General features: G+C 30.9%; 2 protein-coding genes across 2 annotated transcripts; both read right to left on the bottom strand.

Annotated features, from left to right (window-relative positions):
* Window positions 1-2,184: 2,184 nt before the first annotated feature.
* On the bottom strand, window positions 2,185-7,365 carry LOC114425282 (probable protein S-acyltransferase 14). The gene is made up of 7 exons (XM_028392147.1): window positions 6,818-7,365; window positions 6,006-6,225; window positions 5,826-5,917; window positions 4,754-4,877; window positions 4,588-4,673; window positions 4,133-4,198; window positions 2,185-2,796 (listed from the first exon to the last, which is right to left on the bottom strand). Exons 1-7 carry the CDS (start codon window positions 7,025-7,027, stop codon window positions 2,671-2,673), a joined length of 924 nt encoding a protein of 307 aa, XP_028247948.1. The 5' UTR covers window positions 7,028-7,365; the 3' UTR covers window positions 2,185-2,670.
* A 5,616-nt stretch (window positions 7,366-12,981) lies between these two features.
* LOC114425491 (vestitone reductase-like) lies at window positions 12,982-15,663 on the bottom strand. Its single transcript, XM_028392431.1, has 4 exons — window positions 15,424-15,663; window positions 14,413-14,940; window positions 13,583-13,775; window positions 12,982-13,353 (listed from the first exon to the last, which is right to left on the bottom strand). Exons 1-4 carry the CDS (start codon window positions 15,542-15,544, stop codon window positions 13,212-13,214), a joined length of 984 nt encoding a protein of 327 aa, XP_028248232.1. The 5' UTR covers window positions 15,545-15,663; the 3' UTR covers window positions 12,982-13,211.
* Between the last annotated feature and the right edge of the window lie 1,581 nt (window positions 15,664-17,244).

The following is a 17,244-nucleotide window of genomic DNA, read 5'->3' as shown; positions in this document are numbered from 1 at the left end:
CCTATATGCATGATTTTATAAATTTATTTTAATATTTTTTTAAAGGGATTTTTTTTAATATTAAGTATAACTTGATTAGCACGAATTAATTTGAAATTCATTTTGTACCAATTATGATTTTTTACTGTGTAATATATTTTGTATTTAATTCCGAAGAATAAATTTTAATAAAGAATTAATATAAGATAAACTACGATATGATTTTTTTTTGGAACATGAAAAATAAGATAAGATAGCTTTACTAAATTATAAAATAAGTAACAACAAAAATAAATAAGTTAGTTGATAGTTAAAATGTTAATCAATATAGTGCATACGTTATCTTTTAGTAATCTAAACATGAAATTTCTCTTTCTATACCCAAAAAAAAAATCTAAACATCAAATTTCTCTTTCAAAATCCCAAAAAAAAAAAAAAAACCTAAACATGAAATGAGATAGATATATTACTTTACGGGATAAGATATTTGATACTTTAAATTAATTTTTATTATATTTATAGTTTAATTTTCCTATATCATGAGTTTTAAAATTTTTAAATTATCAACTAATTAGAAATCACCTCAAGTATAACTTTTAAAATAAATATTATAAAATTTAACAATCTTATTATACACATGATAATTTGTAATTAAATGATGGTATAAATTTTTTTACTCTATATAGATTTATTACCACTCAACAAACAACAAAATAAAGCAAAAGGTGAAAAACTTATATAATCTAAACCATAACACATGTTAGATGATAAACTAAGAAATCTGATAAGGTTGTATTTGATTATTTTTCTTCTTAAATTTGATATCATCCACTTAGTAATTATTCTTAAAATTAAGTTAAATCAAGTCAAATTTACTTTGAATAAAAGTGATTTCTTAAACCTAAATATTAAACCTTGTACAAAAATTGAAACTAAAAGTAAATTTCACAAAAAGATAAGAAACTAAGAGCATAATTTATCTAGAAATTTAACATATGACTGATATATCAGATTAGTAGGTTACGCGATTGTCATATAATCATTCAATGGTAACACTTAACCATAAAGACTACAAAATATAAAAAGAGAAAATTATAAAAATTAAAATTGATTAATTCTTTTTTTAGAAAATAAAAAACAAAATCCACCAACAAAAGTTGAGAGATGAAAAACATAATTTGGGCTGAGAAATTTAATGGTAGGAACAATTTTAGTCTTTCGAGAGCATCAAGATGCTCTTGATCCAATCAGTTTGCGAAGGCTACAAACAATAAATTCGCATAACGAGAGGAAAACCAACATTTTTCTTATATCACTTTGTCAGAGGAAGTTATATATGAAGTGACTGAAGACGAAACAATAACTTAAGTTGAAGTTTAATAGGTTTTACATTACAAAATCAATTTACGAGTTATTGTTGAAGAGAAGTTTAAGAGCTGCGTTTGCATGAAGAAAAGATCATCCTTAATTGAAGGATCATTTGCCTAGGTTGAACTCAATCGTTCTAAGTGGTCGATGATACTTTGCCATGGCATGTGTTACGGAATGCAATTTGCTTCTCCACTTATTACCATCAAATGGTTGACAAGGAATACAATGGTCCACTTTAACATATTGACAATCGTACGGAGCATCAAAAGGTCAAATGCCCCCCACATCATGCACAACTCTATTTCATGTAATTAATTGAATTCTTATTTATTTTAAGGGTAGAAATCAATTCCAGCACTTTATAATAATAATAAAATACACATTTCAATTCAAATATGTGATTCAAATTTAGACAAAGATCACAATCACATTCAACAATTCAAAATCAATTCTCCCAACCTCTAAAGCAAGAAAATAACTATAGATGGTAGTGGACAACCAGTGATCATTATGTTGTCAGTACATTCAGTATAGGTGGTCAAAGCCTCGGGCATCTGTGATGCATGTAGATATGTTGAAGCAGGTACATTTCTGATTGAACACCCTACTCTAGATGTTAGTTAATGTCATCATATTTGCTTTGGTAAGTCCACTGTATATAAACGTTTACATATCTGAAACTTCATATTTTTTTCTTTAGTTCTCTTGCAATGTAAAGTGTGATTCTATCTCCTGTATAGTTAATTTATTGGCACATATAAGTGATTATAGCTAACAAAAACTAATAAATTAACAATTAAAATTTGTTGATAAAAAAGTGATAACATCTTAAGGTTACAAAGTAGGACAAATGACATGTGAATTGCATATATTTACAGGAAAGTATAATTCGTATTACATTTGAACATCATCTATGCAAAGGAATAGTTGATTGTAAAACTTCAATCGACAATCATTCCAAGCAACATCAGTGTATGACTAATGAAGGGTAAAAAATTGAACAGGTGAAAATCCATGTATAGTTCTTAATCGTGAGTGAGATAACATTTTCAGGAATTTGAACACATCAATTAACTAGTCAAACCTTTAAACCAAGCTCCTCGTTGCTCACCATTTGAACTTGGCACAAGCACACGACTCATCAAAGAAGGAAAAAAAACATTAATCATGCCAAGTGCCTATGCAAACAAATTGCCGTCCGGATCTTAAATACCTCAATGCTACAGATTCTCTTAGAGACCAAAACAAGAGGCTATGGATGCTCCATGTTTTCTGTTGCAAAAGGTAAAAACAGTTTCTCTTCTGATGTGGCAATGGCTCTCAGAACTCTTGGGCATTGAAGTCTGGTGTTGATGGATACTCAAGGCCCTGAAGAACAGGCATCCTTCGTATATCTTCCTCTGAATAAGCAGGGATGAACCAGTATCTCTTGTCCATTCCAAAAACCTGAGATAACATAACAACATAAATCATAACATAGAAACTAGACCTATGTTTGCCAGTTTTGTAATGTTCTATCTATCCACTGCTTCTGCCAGTGCCAGTAGCAGTTTGGTCAAATTAATGGTGCATGGACTAAACCATCTCCAGAACTTATAGAAGTTGGCTAAAGTATTTGCACATTGCAGTCTTCTTATTTAAGAAAATGATGCTAAGGACATTGACTAAGATTAAAGTCCAAACCATATGACTGAATGAAGCCAAATCCATCTAGATTTATTTTTTAGGTTATATAAAAATTCAGGGAAAAGGAAACTGTCCTATTCCAGAATAAGGCATGTCTTTTTGCCAACACTATTCAAACCTACTTATTAAGCCATTGTTCATTGGCAGCCTACTCTGGAATCCAGTTAATTTCCTATGTACTTTCAGAAAAAATTATAATAATATCTAGATTCTTTTGCAAACATATACACAAATAATTGAATATATGCATTAATATTTAATAAATCTATACATGTTATACATAAATGTTTAATCTTATGGCATCACAGTCTAAAAGTGACCAGGCATATCATCTGACTAATTTTGTTTGTAAGTTGCAACATCAGTGGTGCACTGGTTGGAAGTGTAGCTGCTTAATGAGAGGAATAAGGGTGGCAAAACAATTATGCGAAAGCTAGTTCTTACCAGAAGGAAATACCATTTTATTCCAACTTCAATGAAATAAATGACACCCAACATAATGGATATCACTCCTTAGAGCCTAAATTAGCAGTCAAATAAACTACCCTTTGCAGCTAATATACATTTGACATTTTAAGAAAATGTCATGTTTGGATTGGATTGGGAATTGATAGATGTTTTACAAATTGTGATTCTTGAACACTGAACAGCAATAGTATAAGAATTAGGGTCCAGCAAAAGAGCTATCTAATATTGATTAAGAAGCATTTAATACATTTTATTAAATAGTTTCAATTACTTAGAAAAGCAAGAATTAAATGATTTTTGTGTTTCCAATATAATGAATGCTTTCCTTTTCATTAAATATGTTTTATGTTTTATTTTTGTTTACATAAATAACATCCTAAGGGCCCCTCAACGATATTCTCCTAACAGATCAAAGTGAAAGTGAGTCTTACATTGATCATCCCAGTATATTTTTGTTCAATTGCACTGACGAGATAGAATTAGTGCTTGGGTAGTTAAAACACATATTAGAAAGTTGTGTTAAAAATCATTTATTAAGGATTTAGAATGCCACAGGTTTAATACCAACTGTAAAGAACATCTAAAAAAAAAGAGTAAAAAGATACCAATAGAACGAACATGCACAAACCTGTTCAAAATTTTTTCTACGACCAAGGTCATAACGCCATTTTGAAGTAGTTTTCTTTTCATATGCCTGGTCACAAGAATGAAGAAAAAAAACTCTATCAGAACCCACAGTACATAAACTATCCTCCCATTAGGATAAGAATTAGAAAGTATTACATAGAACACAATAATATTTTCACAAACACGGTGCAATGCACACAAAAGGAATTTAACTCTTTTTCAGAATGACTAGCGAATGCATTATCAAAGATTCACAATTTCAATGCAAATAAATATTGTCATTCAACTCGGACCAGAGCTGCTTCTTTGGGTAAAAAACAGAAAAAAAATGTAAGGACAAACTTCCTAAATGAAACAAATAAAAGCAAGTTGCATGAAAACAGAGTTAATAAGTTTTTCCTTGTTAACAGATTTCTAAAGTAGAAAAGGGAAAGGGAAAAGAGTGCAAAACTTTACCTCAATAGTGGTTGTATTAGAAGCTACCAATGACACGTGCAAGACAAGAAATCCCAAGACACTCAAGGAAAAGGCCAGATTCAAAACTGCAGTCAATCCAACAGTGTTATAAAAAGTCAAATATGAAACCAACAACTCAAATAGAAAACATGTTTCAGGACCTAACCAAAAGTAAGAAAAGTTGTGGCAAGAGTGCCAGGTGTTCCAGGAATTTCTCCGTCAGAAAAGTATGTTTTGAAATGTGGCAGTAATGATATAGTCACAAGAGTGGTCTCAAGGAAAGTGTAGACCTGCAATAAGATTTAACATAATAATATTATATAATTACAGTATTCTGATATGGCAGCTACAAATAACACAACAAATTCACAAGCTTTCATGTTATACACTTATGGTAACAGGAAAGAATATCACAAGTCAGTTACTACAAATGTTATGCGTTTTATCTAATCATATAAAATAGCACTAAGAAACTGTTCTACAAGCATTAAATTAAGTTGTTTACCCAGACACTTTCTCAATCAAGTTGCAAGTTTAGAAACTTGGAGGCTCCAATCAAATGATTTAAAAGTCACACTAAGAAAAACTGATTTTCAAATAGTAGAAGGCTCCAACAAGCACTATGATAACAATTAAGTTGCTACTTGCTAGATATCTGACTTCATGTGAATATGAAGAAGTTGAAAAGCAGGAGGATGAAAAATGAACACCTCCAAAACAAGCTGAATATGACAAAGTTACCAGAAATATGGATGTTTGTAAAGATGAAGCATGTGAAAGGCAAAAGGATAAGGAACAACCACCTCATACAAAGATGATGTTGAAAATTTTAAGTTAAAGAGGTGATAATGGTAATGAAATGAAACACATTCTTGAAACTCCTAAGGAATCTGCAGAGGATAAATAATGGCCTCAAACCAGCTTTTTCTATACTGATAATGTGAAGTGTAGACTGTAGTGATCAACTGGTCAAGTTATTAACAATATAAGGTTCTTTGGTACAACATAGAGAGCCAGCAGTGTAGTTAAAAGGAAAAAAAATTAAGACTGCAGATATCCGCATCCAATATTAAGGATCCAATGAAGATATGATTAAAGAAATAACCATTTCCATTTTCCACACATGCTAAGGTATGATAAGCAAATTGGGACATGGAAGATGTTATGAAAACCATTCAAGTCACATGAGTGATCACTAATCAGTTGACATAAGAAGTTTTGAGCTAAGGTTTCCATACCAAGAAAAGGAGGAAATACTTGTAATTTAATGCCCCAACACAGTTAACTACCCAGACACAATGGTGGTCCATCTTCAGTACACAACGTCCACCTGGTATCAAACAAGAAAAGGTCAAACTTATCCTCACTTATTTCAATTTAGCAATATCAACTGAAAACTTTGGTGTGCCAAAACTCACAAACAGAACAATGATGACATCGAGGTGGCTTGGGCTGACTGCACTTCCGACAGTATCTGAACCGTTGATTTGCAGGATCAGACTGCAGATTACTTAATTCTACCCCATTCAACGGATCAACCTCTCCTCTCTCCTCATCAGCAGCAGGCTTCCAGTTAGGAGGCACAGTCCCCGGATCCATAAACACAACAGCAAAGTAACACCACAATAACATAACCAACTGCATAATCAAAACGAAACATCAAATAACCATTATCATTCAGTCCACATACTAAAAGACATGATACCTGAATGGTCTCAAAATTTAATTATTCTGAAGATTTATTCTTTAGTAAAACTGCATTTCTTAATTTGAAATGCTGAAGAGAAAAGGCCCCCGGAGGTAAAATAAGACATTTTTATTCAATTACTCGCCAAAAAAGAATAATATACATGAAAATTTGATTTTTAACCGAATTTAGTGTCCTCTTGTAATCCGTGTGAGGTACCTCACTTAGTGGGATAAAACTATTGTCGTACTTGGTAAGAAAATTCAAACTTTCCAAAATCATCACCAAAATAGTATTCTCCAACCTACACCATATAAACCCATGATCCATAATAAGCAAGCTAAATTTTAAAAATTATCTCACTTCTTCCTCTAATTTGTTTTTAAAAAGTTCCTGGTTTTAAAGTCAAATTCAAAACCCAAATGCCAAAAACACATATTCACATTCCCCTCCCCACCCTCCACCCAAAACAAAAATAAAATATTATTATTTTATTACTTCTTTTTTTCTTCTCTTTAAAACAAAAACATAATCGAAGCTTACCAAACAATGAAACAAGATCAACACCACGAAGGAGATAAGAGTATCAAGGCCTCCAAGAAACAAGGCAGGTCCAAAATTAGTCAACACAACAGCGTAATAGGTAACACCCACAACCCCAAGAACCATTAGTATCATGATCGAGCCTAATCCTCTCAGGGCAGTGCAGAACCTAAACACGTTCCAAGCCATGCCTGCTCCAGATCTATACATATTGGAGAAAAAAAGAAAAAAATAGAGGAACCCCACCACAATTTAGCGCCAAAAGATTGTTCCTTTAGGCACTGGGCGGTGATCCCAGAAGCGGAACACGACAACAGCAGCCAGTGGCGGAACAAGCAGAATCATCAATGTCCCCGAACGAGGAAACACGCGACCGGATATGGCGGTGCTCCAATTCCGGAGGCAAAGAAAAAAGAAAGTTTTGCTTGCGTGAATCTAGGGTTTATGCAGAATTGGATGGAAAATTGGGAAATTTTTTGGGCATAGACGTGTCAACCTGAAATGTTGTTGAAATTACCGATGATGATGATGATTGCTGTATCAGTGGCGATGATAAAATTAGTTTGACGCGTGGAGTGTAATTAAAATATACTAAATTTAAATTGTGTATAATTTAGGAATTTAGTTAGTATACGAGACCATTTTTCATTATTGCAAACATATAATAAATTCATTGTTTAGAAATTGAAATATAATCAGGAATAAAGAATTACAAACAATATACTTTTGATTGCTTCAAGAGGAAAATAAGGCGTCATAGGTTTAATAAAATAGATTAATAAGTCGTTATCATTAGTGATATTAATTAGATGTTCTTTTTAAATAAGTTAAGTTCAAATTTTATAGATGAAAAAAAAGTGATTGAAGATGACTCTATTAAATGTGTTGCTGGATATTATCCTAACACATGAGTACCAAAAGATTGAGTAAACTATGAAAAAAGAAAAGATAATAAGAATAGTTATAAATAGTTAATTCAATCCTTAAATATGAATTTGTAATGTGATGATACTTTAGTAAGATAAAAAAATAAAATTTTATTTTTAAATTTGTGAAAAGTACAATAATTTAGTCTGACCGTTAAATATTTCTATTAAAGCAAACAAAATATCCTATGTGACATTTGTGGGCAAATTTGTCAACAAATTTTTTTTACTTTGTTGTTGACTCAGGTGATAAGTATAATGGATTGATTTATTAGTAAAATTTTAATGGACTAACTTGTTAGTGGGAAAAATATCACGGAAAATTAAATTTTTATTAATTTTTTGTCTCTCTATCCATAATTACTCATTATTTTATCTCTTTTCTTCCTTGCACTCATCTACACTAAAAACTCGAGAGAGACCCTCAACTTCTACATTGACACCCACGACTTTAGCCTTGCTGACAACATAAAATCATCTAAGTTTGACAACACTTTTGATGCATCAACCACATCCTATATTTTCTATCGTAATTTTAAATCCTTGAACACCATATGCATTGCCATGCCTGGCCCCCAACTTCAATTACTTAATTTCTAGATCCTTTGTCCTCTCTTTATGTGATGCATATAGTATTAACATGATAGAAGCAAACAACAACCATATCAGTAACACTCGGATTTAAAATTAAATGAAACTTCATTCTTTCCTCTTACACTTAAAAAAGATTCCTATCATTTACTACACAATTTCATACACCAAATTGGAGTAGATCGAAAGAGAATAATTTTGGTTAAATTTGTTGAGGTGGAAAAAAAAAATAAAGAAAAGAAATTGGGGTTAGGGTTACCAAGGTGACAACGTGAAGCGCTATTAAAAGAACCACTAACAAAGGAATTGCATTCAAGATCCATGGATGCTCTTACGGCTTCACCATTATTGTAACTTCAATTATGCGCGACAACACGACGTTGTTTTACTCAATCACAGATCTGGATGATGGCGACACTTTTCTTTTCCATTTTTCCCCTAGTTAATTACCACTTAGACAAAGCCACTCTTGTATCGAAACATGGATTTAAGTCATTTCCTTTCTCTCACTTCAATTTTACTCCAATTTTATAAATAAAAAAAAACTTACACCACCAAATCGTTGTCAAGGGCCTTGCAAACAAATGAAGAAGGTGGGAGAATGAGGGGTTGTGTGTTTTTTTATTTATTATTTCTCTGTTATGAGAACATGTTAGAAATAAAGGATGTGTGTTAACTTGGTTGGAAGGGAGGTTGTTGCGGTGGTGTGACCGATAGGATCCAATTAATGCACTAGAAGTGTTGCCAAACTTGAAGGATTTGACATTGTCGGTGAGGCTAAAGTTGTCACCATCAAGTGTAGAAGGTGAGGGTCTCTTGAGAGTTTCATTGCAAATGAGTGCAAGAAAGGAGAAAGATAAAAGAAATGGTAATTGTGAAAAGAGAGGGAAAAAAAGAAAAAAAAATAGTAAAAATTCAATTTTGCTTGTGACATTTTTCTAATTAGTTCATTGAAATTTCACTAACAAATCAAATCAGTCCATCATACTCATCATCGGAGCCAGCAACACAATAGGAAAATTTTCATTGATAAATCCGTTCACAAATGTCACGTAAGACATTTTATTTGCTTTGACGGAAATATTTAACATTTGAACTAAATTATCAAACTTTTAGCAAATCCAATAATTAAATTTGATTTGTTATCTTTTAAAGACTAGGATGTCTGCACATTACAAATTCAGGAACTGAATTAATTATTTATCATGAGAATAGAGGAAAACATAAAATAATTATTATTATATTTTCCAAAATAGATAAACGAAATTATTATGGGAAAGATAATTTAATTAAAAAAAAACTTCCTTTCCATTTTTTTTTAATTTTGAAAGGAGATTTGATTTCATATACAAATATACTACGTACTCATTCAGTGTTTAGCATATAGATCCTTTGATTGTAATTTAACATTTGCAGTTGCAGGTATGTACGCGCATGTAATGCTAGTAATAAATCACCGTAAATTTTTACAATAAAAAAAATTTAATGATCATCCAATAACACCCTAAACTTTAGGTGCTAAGTACTGGTTAATTTGCTTAATCTTACTTTTGTTAATAATTTGCCTTGATTTTATTGTTTTAAAAATTAAAAGTATTGTTAGAAAATAATGAAAGGGAAAAAAATTATTTATGTTATTTCCTTCATAAAATTAATTCTAATCATAAATAATAGTAATATGATATTTTTAATTATTCTAAAAGTATATCAATAAAAAAAAACAACGAACCAAACAGTAACTAATACAAACTAAACTCAGTATCCATATATATAATAAATAAGGACTGATATTTGAACACTTGATAATTTCAAATACTTACTAATTAATATCCATCTATAATTTTTTTCCTTCATATAATTTATTGAACTTACATTTCTTTCTCTTTCTCTCTGGCTAGCTTGTTGAATATCCACCATTTATTTCCCTATGTAGTAATTAATGTTGATGGTGGAACCTTAATTTGAAACCTCCGCCGCCACCACTACCACCTCCGCACCCTCCACCACCACCACCATCTCCATGATGATGATGATGACAACTTCCAACAGAAGGTGCTGCAGCAGCACAACCAACACCACCATGTCACTGCCATGGCTTCTTGCAATGCTCCTGTCTTTGTTATCATCTCCTTTCTTCAATTCGTACCTCGGGAGCAAAAACATCCCATGTCTTCGATATTGTTGTAGCCTAACTAAGTCTCACACTGATCACTGTCCTATATCATCCCTTATATACAAGGTAAAAGCAAATGTCAAGTACCAGCTAGGAGATAGAAGTAGAAAAATAAAATTACAAAAAAGGAAGAGAATTAAATGAAATACTTAGAATGAAGGGGGAATATCACAAGGGGACTAAGAGAAATTGCCAGAAAGGAAGAAATTGTGTGGCCATGAATTGAGAATGATAAATTTTTAGTGAAAGAGAGAAAAAATGGAAATAAGACAAATTAATAGGTATACGCCTACATGGTTCTAGATGATCACTCTAGTATGTGTTAATTTTCTGTGATTCATAATTAAGTGTTATTACTAATTTTTTTTCATAAATGGTAAATTTTAATATATATATAGATATTCCTGGGCACACACAATCTTTGCATGCTAATAATTTCTCCTAAGAGAAAATTCTAATTTAATTGAATGTTAAAACCTTAAAGCATGGCCTGGTACGTACGTTCAGATTACCCCAATTGAACACTAAAAAAAAGATTACTCCATTTGCTCACTTAATTTATTACATTATGAACAAAAACAATACATGGAGAATGAGAGGAGGAAGAAGAAAGAGGGGAGTAGAGTAGGTTGGCATGATGTTATGTTATTCCTCACCACTCACACAGTCCTCAAAACTTTGCTCCAGTATATTGATATATTATAACGTGTAATTTGGGGATTTTTTGAACCCAAATAATATTTTAATTATTAATCTAAGAATATATAGTAATTTTAAGTTTTACATTCTTGGATGTCAGACTTGAAAAATTTTGTGAAAATTTCCTACCGCGAGTAACAAGTATGTTCATGCCAAGACAGTAACAGCAAATGGGAGACCAGACCCGAGGGAGGCAGAAGCATGGGCTTTTCTCCAAGCTCTCAAATGGATTCCTCAACTGGACCTCGCTAATGCTGTCATTGAATTCGAATCTGACTGCAAAGCCGTTGTGGATGTCCTTCACAGTAGTTTTAATGGAGTTTCTGAGTTTTATTCCATACTTGCAAATTGTAAAAATCATCTATCTCTCTATCCAAACTCAAGGATGAGTTTAATTAGAGGGCAAGCTAACCAAGATGCTCACATCGTAGCTAGAGTATCTAGGTTTTATGCTAGCCACCATGTGTTTGAGCATATTTTCAATTTTATCTTTGCACTTATCATGAATGAAATGCAATAATTAAGCTTCTTTCCTTTAAAACAAACAAATATGTACATTATATTCTCTCTGTTAAAATTGTAAAATTTAGGCCCATTTAAGTTATTTTGAGTCAAAATTTGATTATTTTTCTATTTTTGGGCATTTTATAAAATATTTTGTCATAATTCAATATTTTATATAAAATATTGCATTTTCACTAACTTTTGTGACAGAAATATAATTTGGGTACTTTTTCTAATCTTAGTCACAAAATTAAGTTTTGAGATCATAATATAGATTAGGCAGATTCATTTTAGATTGGATTAATATATATTAGGATAAGTATCCAAATTATATTTTATTATTTTAGCTCATGCATTCTACTGCATATTAGCCAGGGATTTTGCGAAAGAATTGCAAGGGAGGAGTGTGGAATTAGCGAAGGAATTGTGAGGGTCTCCGTCCGTTGTTACTTTGCAGCTCGTTTAAGAGACGGCTAAGTTCCGTCGCAAAAGATTAGGAGACAATATTATCCCTCAACGAATTTCTTGTAGTGATGGATCGTGGTAATTTTTGACGTATTTCAAAAGGCTCGATCAGAATTATTACAATAAAATTATTATAAATTTAAATTATTAGATAATAAATTTTGCTGTTGTAGTTTTGATTGAGTCTTTTCTTTTATCACTTTAAAATCAATCTACTATCAATTATTATTAGTTTCTAAAACTTTTAACAATTTAAAAATATTCCTATTATCTCCTTTTGTAATTTCTCTTTTGATTTGATCTCCCTTCCTCCTCTATTTTGACTAATATATTAAAATAATCTATGAACCAAAGTTGATATTTATGGAAACCAAGCTCTATTTTTCTATTTGATTAGGAGTAATATATATTAAAGTAATTTATGAACCAAGGTGGATACTTATGGAAACCAAGGATTTCACATTAGGATGAAGAAATTGAATTTAGTTTAGAAAAGGAATACAAGAAAAAGATGTACATGAGATTGAAAGGACGAAAGTCTGTGAGAAAAGTCCCGCACAAGTCACATAAAAAGCTATTCCAAGAAGCTTTTTTATTCTTATTTTCATTTTTTATTATTAAAAACAAGCTACTTTAATTTTAAGGATTTTTATTTAAATAGTGCCTGGCCCAACTTTTTTTTTAAAGATAAAAGAAATAAAAAAAAAACTGAGCCAAATACTACCTAAATATGAGTCAATATTCGTTTCATAAAGTATGAGTCAATATTTGGAAGATAAATTATATTTAAACCTTAATTTAAGATATTCGGACAAATATAATTTATAATCACCATAAAAACGTAAATATTAAATGGTTTATTTAGCATTTAGACAAACGAAGAAGATTATTTTCCTCATTCATCTATTACGAGTAACATCATGCATTCCTAGATGTACATATATGTCATTAGTCATGATTGCCATCGATCTGAAATAGTTCAAACTAACAACCATATGCATCAATTTTATTTTGTCAACTTCATGGCTAAATTCGATTAAAGATAACCCTTTTCCTTGCAGCATTCAATTGCATCCTGAAACATGTCCTCTAAGCTATACTTGAACTCAAAACCAGCATCAACAAGTTTCTTGGAGGTTAAATGTGGTTGCTTGGCACCTTTAATTCCCTTCAGCTCGCTAAAGAAAAGAAAACAAATTAAATAAATATTAGTAATGCAATGAGATCAAAATGAGATGGTATTAAAGGTTTAAAAAAATGGTCCACAACTATAATTTGTGACTGTAGTGTTAAGATTTTTCGGTCTCTGTGACGAAATCGTAATTAAGACTGCAATTTGAAACCTTGATGATGGATATTTATTATTTAACTAAGCATTTTGACAAGAAGGAGGAGAATAGAACTCACTCTACTGTTGGTAGTTGAAATTCCGGGTATTTGGCTGAAAGAAGTTCACCCATCTCTTCAATGGGTACAATGAATGGTGAGCAATTATATCTCCCTTTTGGATTAGGATGCTCAAGCAGGAAGATATGTGCTCTAGCCACATCATCCACATGTACCATATGGTAACGAATGACACTAATTTCTTCTTTTTTGCCTGCACAACATCAATTTCATTTTAACAAGAACTTAACTTACAAGGAACTTGAAGTATATATTGATAAAGTATGTCCCATGTAGTCCACATAATGAGACGACATATAAACTGCTTTACTTCCTCCCTTGAAACTGACTTTCAGGTGCAAAACTGCTGTAATGATCAATCACTTTAGTTCTTAACTTCACATAACCTTTATTTAGTTTCTGGCACTCTAGTCTCTCTTCTTTTTTTATCATATTTTCATTAATATTAATGATAAAAATAATTTCTTTTCAGTGAAAAATTTAAGTAAATTTATTCTTGGAGACTCACTCGGGATAAGATAAGTCTCAAGGTTTAATAAATATTTACAAAAAATATTTATAAAGAAAAAAAATATTAAGTATTAATAATTAAAATGAGAGTTTTCTTAAAAGGATAAAACCATCACAACTTAGATATAATTTTTTTTAAATCTTTTTTACATCAGAATTAAAAATTTATCTCAATAATATATATTAGTTACTAAAGTGAAACTTGAATTTTAAAGCACTTGAGACACTGCATCTAAGTGTCATAGTTTACCTTGAAATGATATAAATCAAACTCAATTTAACATGAAAAATAAACATAGAGTAAGGTGCAGCCTTCATACCCAACACCATAAGCAGAGCTTTTTCGATAGAGTCAGGAAGCTTGGGACAAACAAAAGGACCAACAATAAAAGGAGCAATAACAGTTGCAACTTCCAACCCATTATGTTCTCCAAATTCAAGCACAGCCTTCTCAGTCAACACTTTTGAAACTGCATAGGACCAACCAAAAGGCTTTACACTCCTAAGCATATCCACATCACTCCAAACACTCTCATCCACCACATCTTTTTCTTCAAGGCTGCTGAAGGAAACGGTGGAGCCACTAGAAGTGTAAACAACCCTCTTCACTGTCTTTGCTTTTAGGCCTGCTTTCATTATGCCTAGTGCTCCATCGATGGCTCTTTTGGTTACCACTTCCTCAGGCTCGTTCACTGCAAAATCAATTGGCGTGGCTGTGTGGAAAATTCCAACACATCCCTCAACTGCTGGATCAAAACTTTCTGGGTCGCTGAGATCAGCGTTGAAAATTTTTAGCTTTTCGGATGCCCCTGGTAGGTTTGTGAGGAAGCTAACATCTCTCTTTCGTCCTGTTCATGCCAAAATAAAACAAAAATATAAAACCTTGTCTAACATTAATTAATTGTTATAGTCAGACATACAAAATCATAGTGTATAATAAACTTTTTTTGTCATACAATCATATATCACGGAATAATAATGTAAAATTACATAGTCATTTTTCTAATAAAAGATTTGTATTTAAGTAATAAGTTATTGAGGTAAAATTCTAATTTTAATAAATAAACGACCCAAAAAAAGTAAATTGCTTATAAGTTGTTTTAATAATAATAATAATAAAGACAAAATTTAGATGTAATTTCTTATATTTTTTTTATGCTGCTTTCTAATAAGAATCGGAGTTTTACCTTGATAACTTGCATGATAAAAATTTACATTAAAGATCAATATATATTATTGAGGCATAACTTTGATTCTAGTTGAAAAATAACACCAAAAATACTTATGAAACTGTATCTATGTTATTTCTAATAATGATAAGGTTTGTTTACCTGGGTCAGATCTAATAGTGGTGTTAACAGCATATCCATCTTCAAGGAGTCTCTTGATGATCCATGAACCAAGGAACCCAGTGCCTCCAGTGACACAAACTCTACCTTTTCCCTCTGCCATTTGAAAGCTCTTCCTATTGCAGTGTTTACTTTTCTCTGGGTTATGCAGCTAACTTCTGATATGTTTGTTCTGCTTGCTATGTGTGTGTATATAACAATGTTGGTTGGTAGCTTTTGCTATCAACTACCGAGCTCACATAGATTTATAATTTTGGACATATGTACATGTTAATAGCTTATTGATATGTCTCATTTCTTTCGGTTTCTATTTTTTTTAATCATACGATGAAGTTGTGACTATCTGTAAACAATTGATAAAATATTAAAATCTTATATATCATCTATACATAATAAATTGATGTGATATATTTATGAATAAATATTTAGATTGAATTCACCTATTGAGGTCAAAATTATACATACATCAGAAATTATAATTATGCTTAAATCACACTTCCAGATGTTTGTCTATTATAATTATTTGCGATAACTTTTTCATCATGGAAAGATTCAATTAAACTAAAAAAAATCAGAGTAAAAAAATAATTCATGACCAAATTAAAATTTTGATAAAAATATAGAAAACACGAATCAATTTAACCTATATTAAATCATAATATATATATATATATATATATATATATGAATATTAAAAATCAATATTTAAATTGAGATTAAAACTCATTGAAAAGAAAAAAAATCATTTTTATTTTTCAAAAGTGTCTAGTAGCATGGAAAACATTTTTTATAAAATAAAATAATAAAATATATCAGATACGACCAAGTCACATGACATGCTAAGAATTATATGGCTGGATGACGCAGTGGACGTTTGATTGGCCGTCTTAACCTTATTATTATTTTGGCGACCTTCTCTGAGTTTATTATTCTTTTTTGAGAGATTCTCTTAGTTTATTATATATTATATAAAAGAATAAAAACAAAGTCCAGTTTGTACAACTCCCGAAAATTAGCTGGTTGATCGTTGATGTAGATATTCAACCTAGAATAAAAATATTTAATATAATATTTTGTAGACAAATTTCACAAATCCGTTGACTTGGAAGCGTAAGGATTCTCATTAAAAAAAACACAAGGCTGCTTTCTATAAAAAAAAAAACTAGAAAAAGGCTGCTTCTGCCCATCGGCAACAGCTAGGCCTAGGGCAATATTTCAACAATATGGATTTAGTAGCAAAAAATTGGCACATTCAGCTATCAGAGTATGCAATTTTTATATGAGTCGAGCATAGGTGCTGATTAACTTTACTGTGTAAATGAATGAATGGAAAAGTTGGGGATCACTACCCCTTCTAGAAATATGACTGGTCAAATGTAAAGGGTGCACTCTGGGGTTTAGGGATGAGAGTATAACATCTTAAGATGTATTTATCTTTATTTTTATCTGACTCAAAATTTTGTTAAAGTTATTTTTTTGAATCTAAATCTGATCAAGACCTAATAAATGCGAGATACAACAGGATAGATCAATTTATCATTGTTTTCTTTTTTAATAAATATTAGTTGCTAGAATTATTACTTTTTATAATTTAATATTTAATTGAAATATTCACATGTTAATTGACTCGTATCCTTAACATATATTAATTTTGTATATAGTTAAATTGTATAATAAAATAATATAACTTTTATATACTCAACTCAATTATTGGATGACATAAAATTAAATTTAAAAACAGGACAAAAAAAAGTAGGACCGTAAACGTAAATGAGTTGAACTATTTAGTTAAAAATTTGACCC

This window comes from Glycine soja, chromosome 9 (assembly GCF_004193775.1).
Source record: "Glycine soja cultivar W05 chromosome 9, ASM419377v2, whole genome shotgun sequence".
In the NCBI taxonomy this organism is placed as follows: Eukaryota; Viridiplantae; Streptophyta; class Magnoliopsida; order Fabales; family Fabaceae; genus Glycine; species Glycine soja.
The sequence above is the reverse complement of the archived record's forward strand: the minus strand, read 5'-3'. Positions and strand labels throughout refer to the sequence as shown.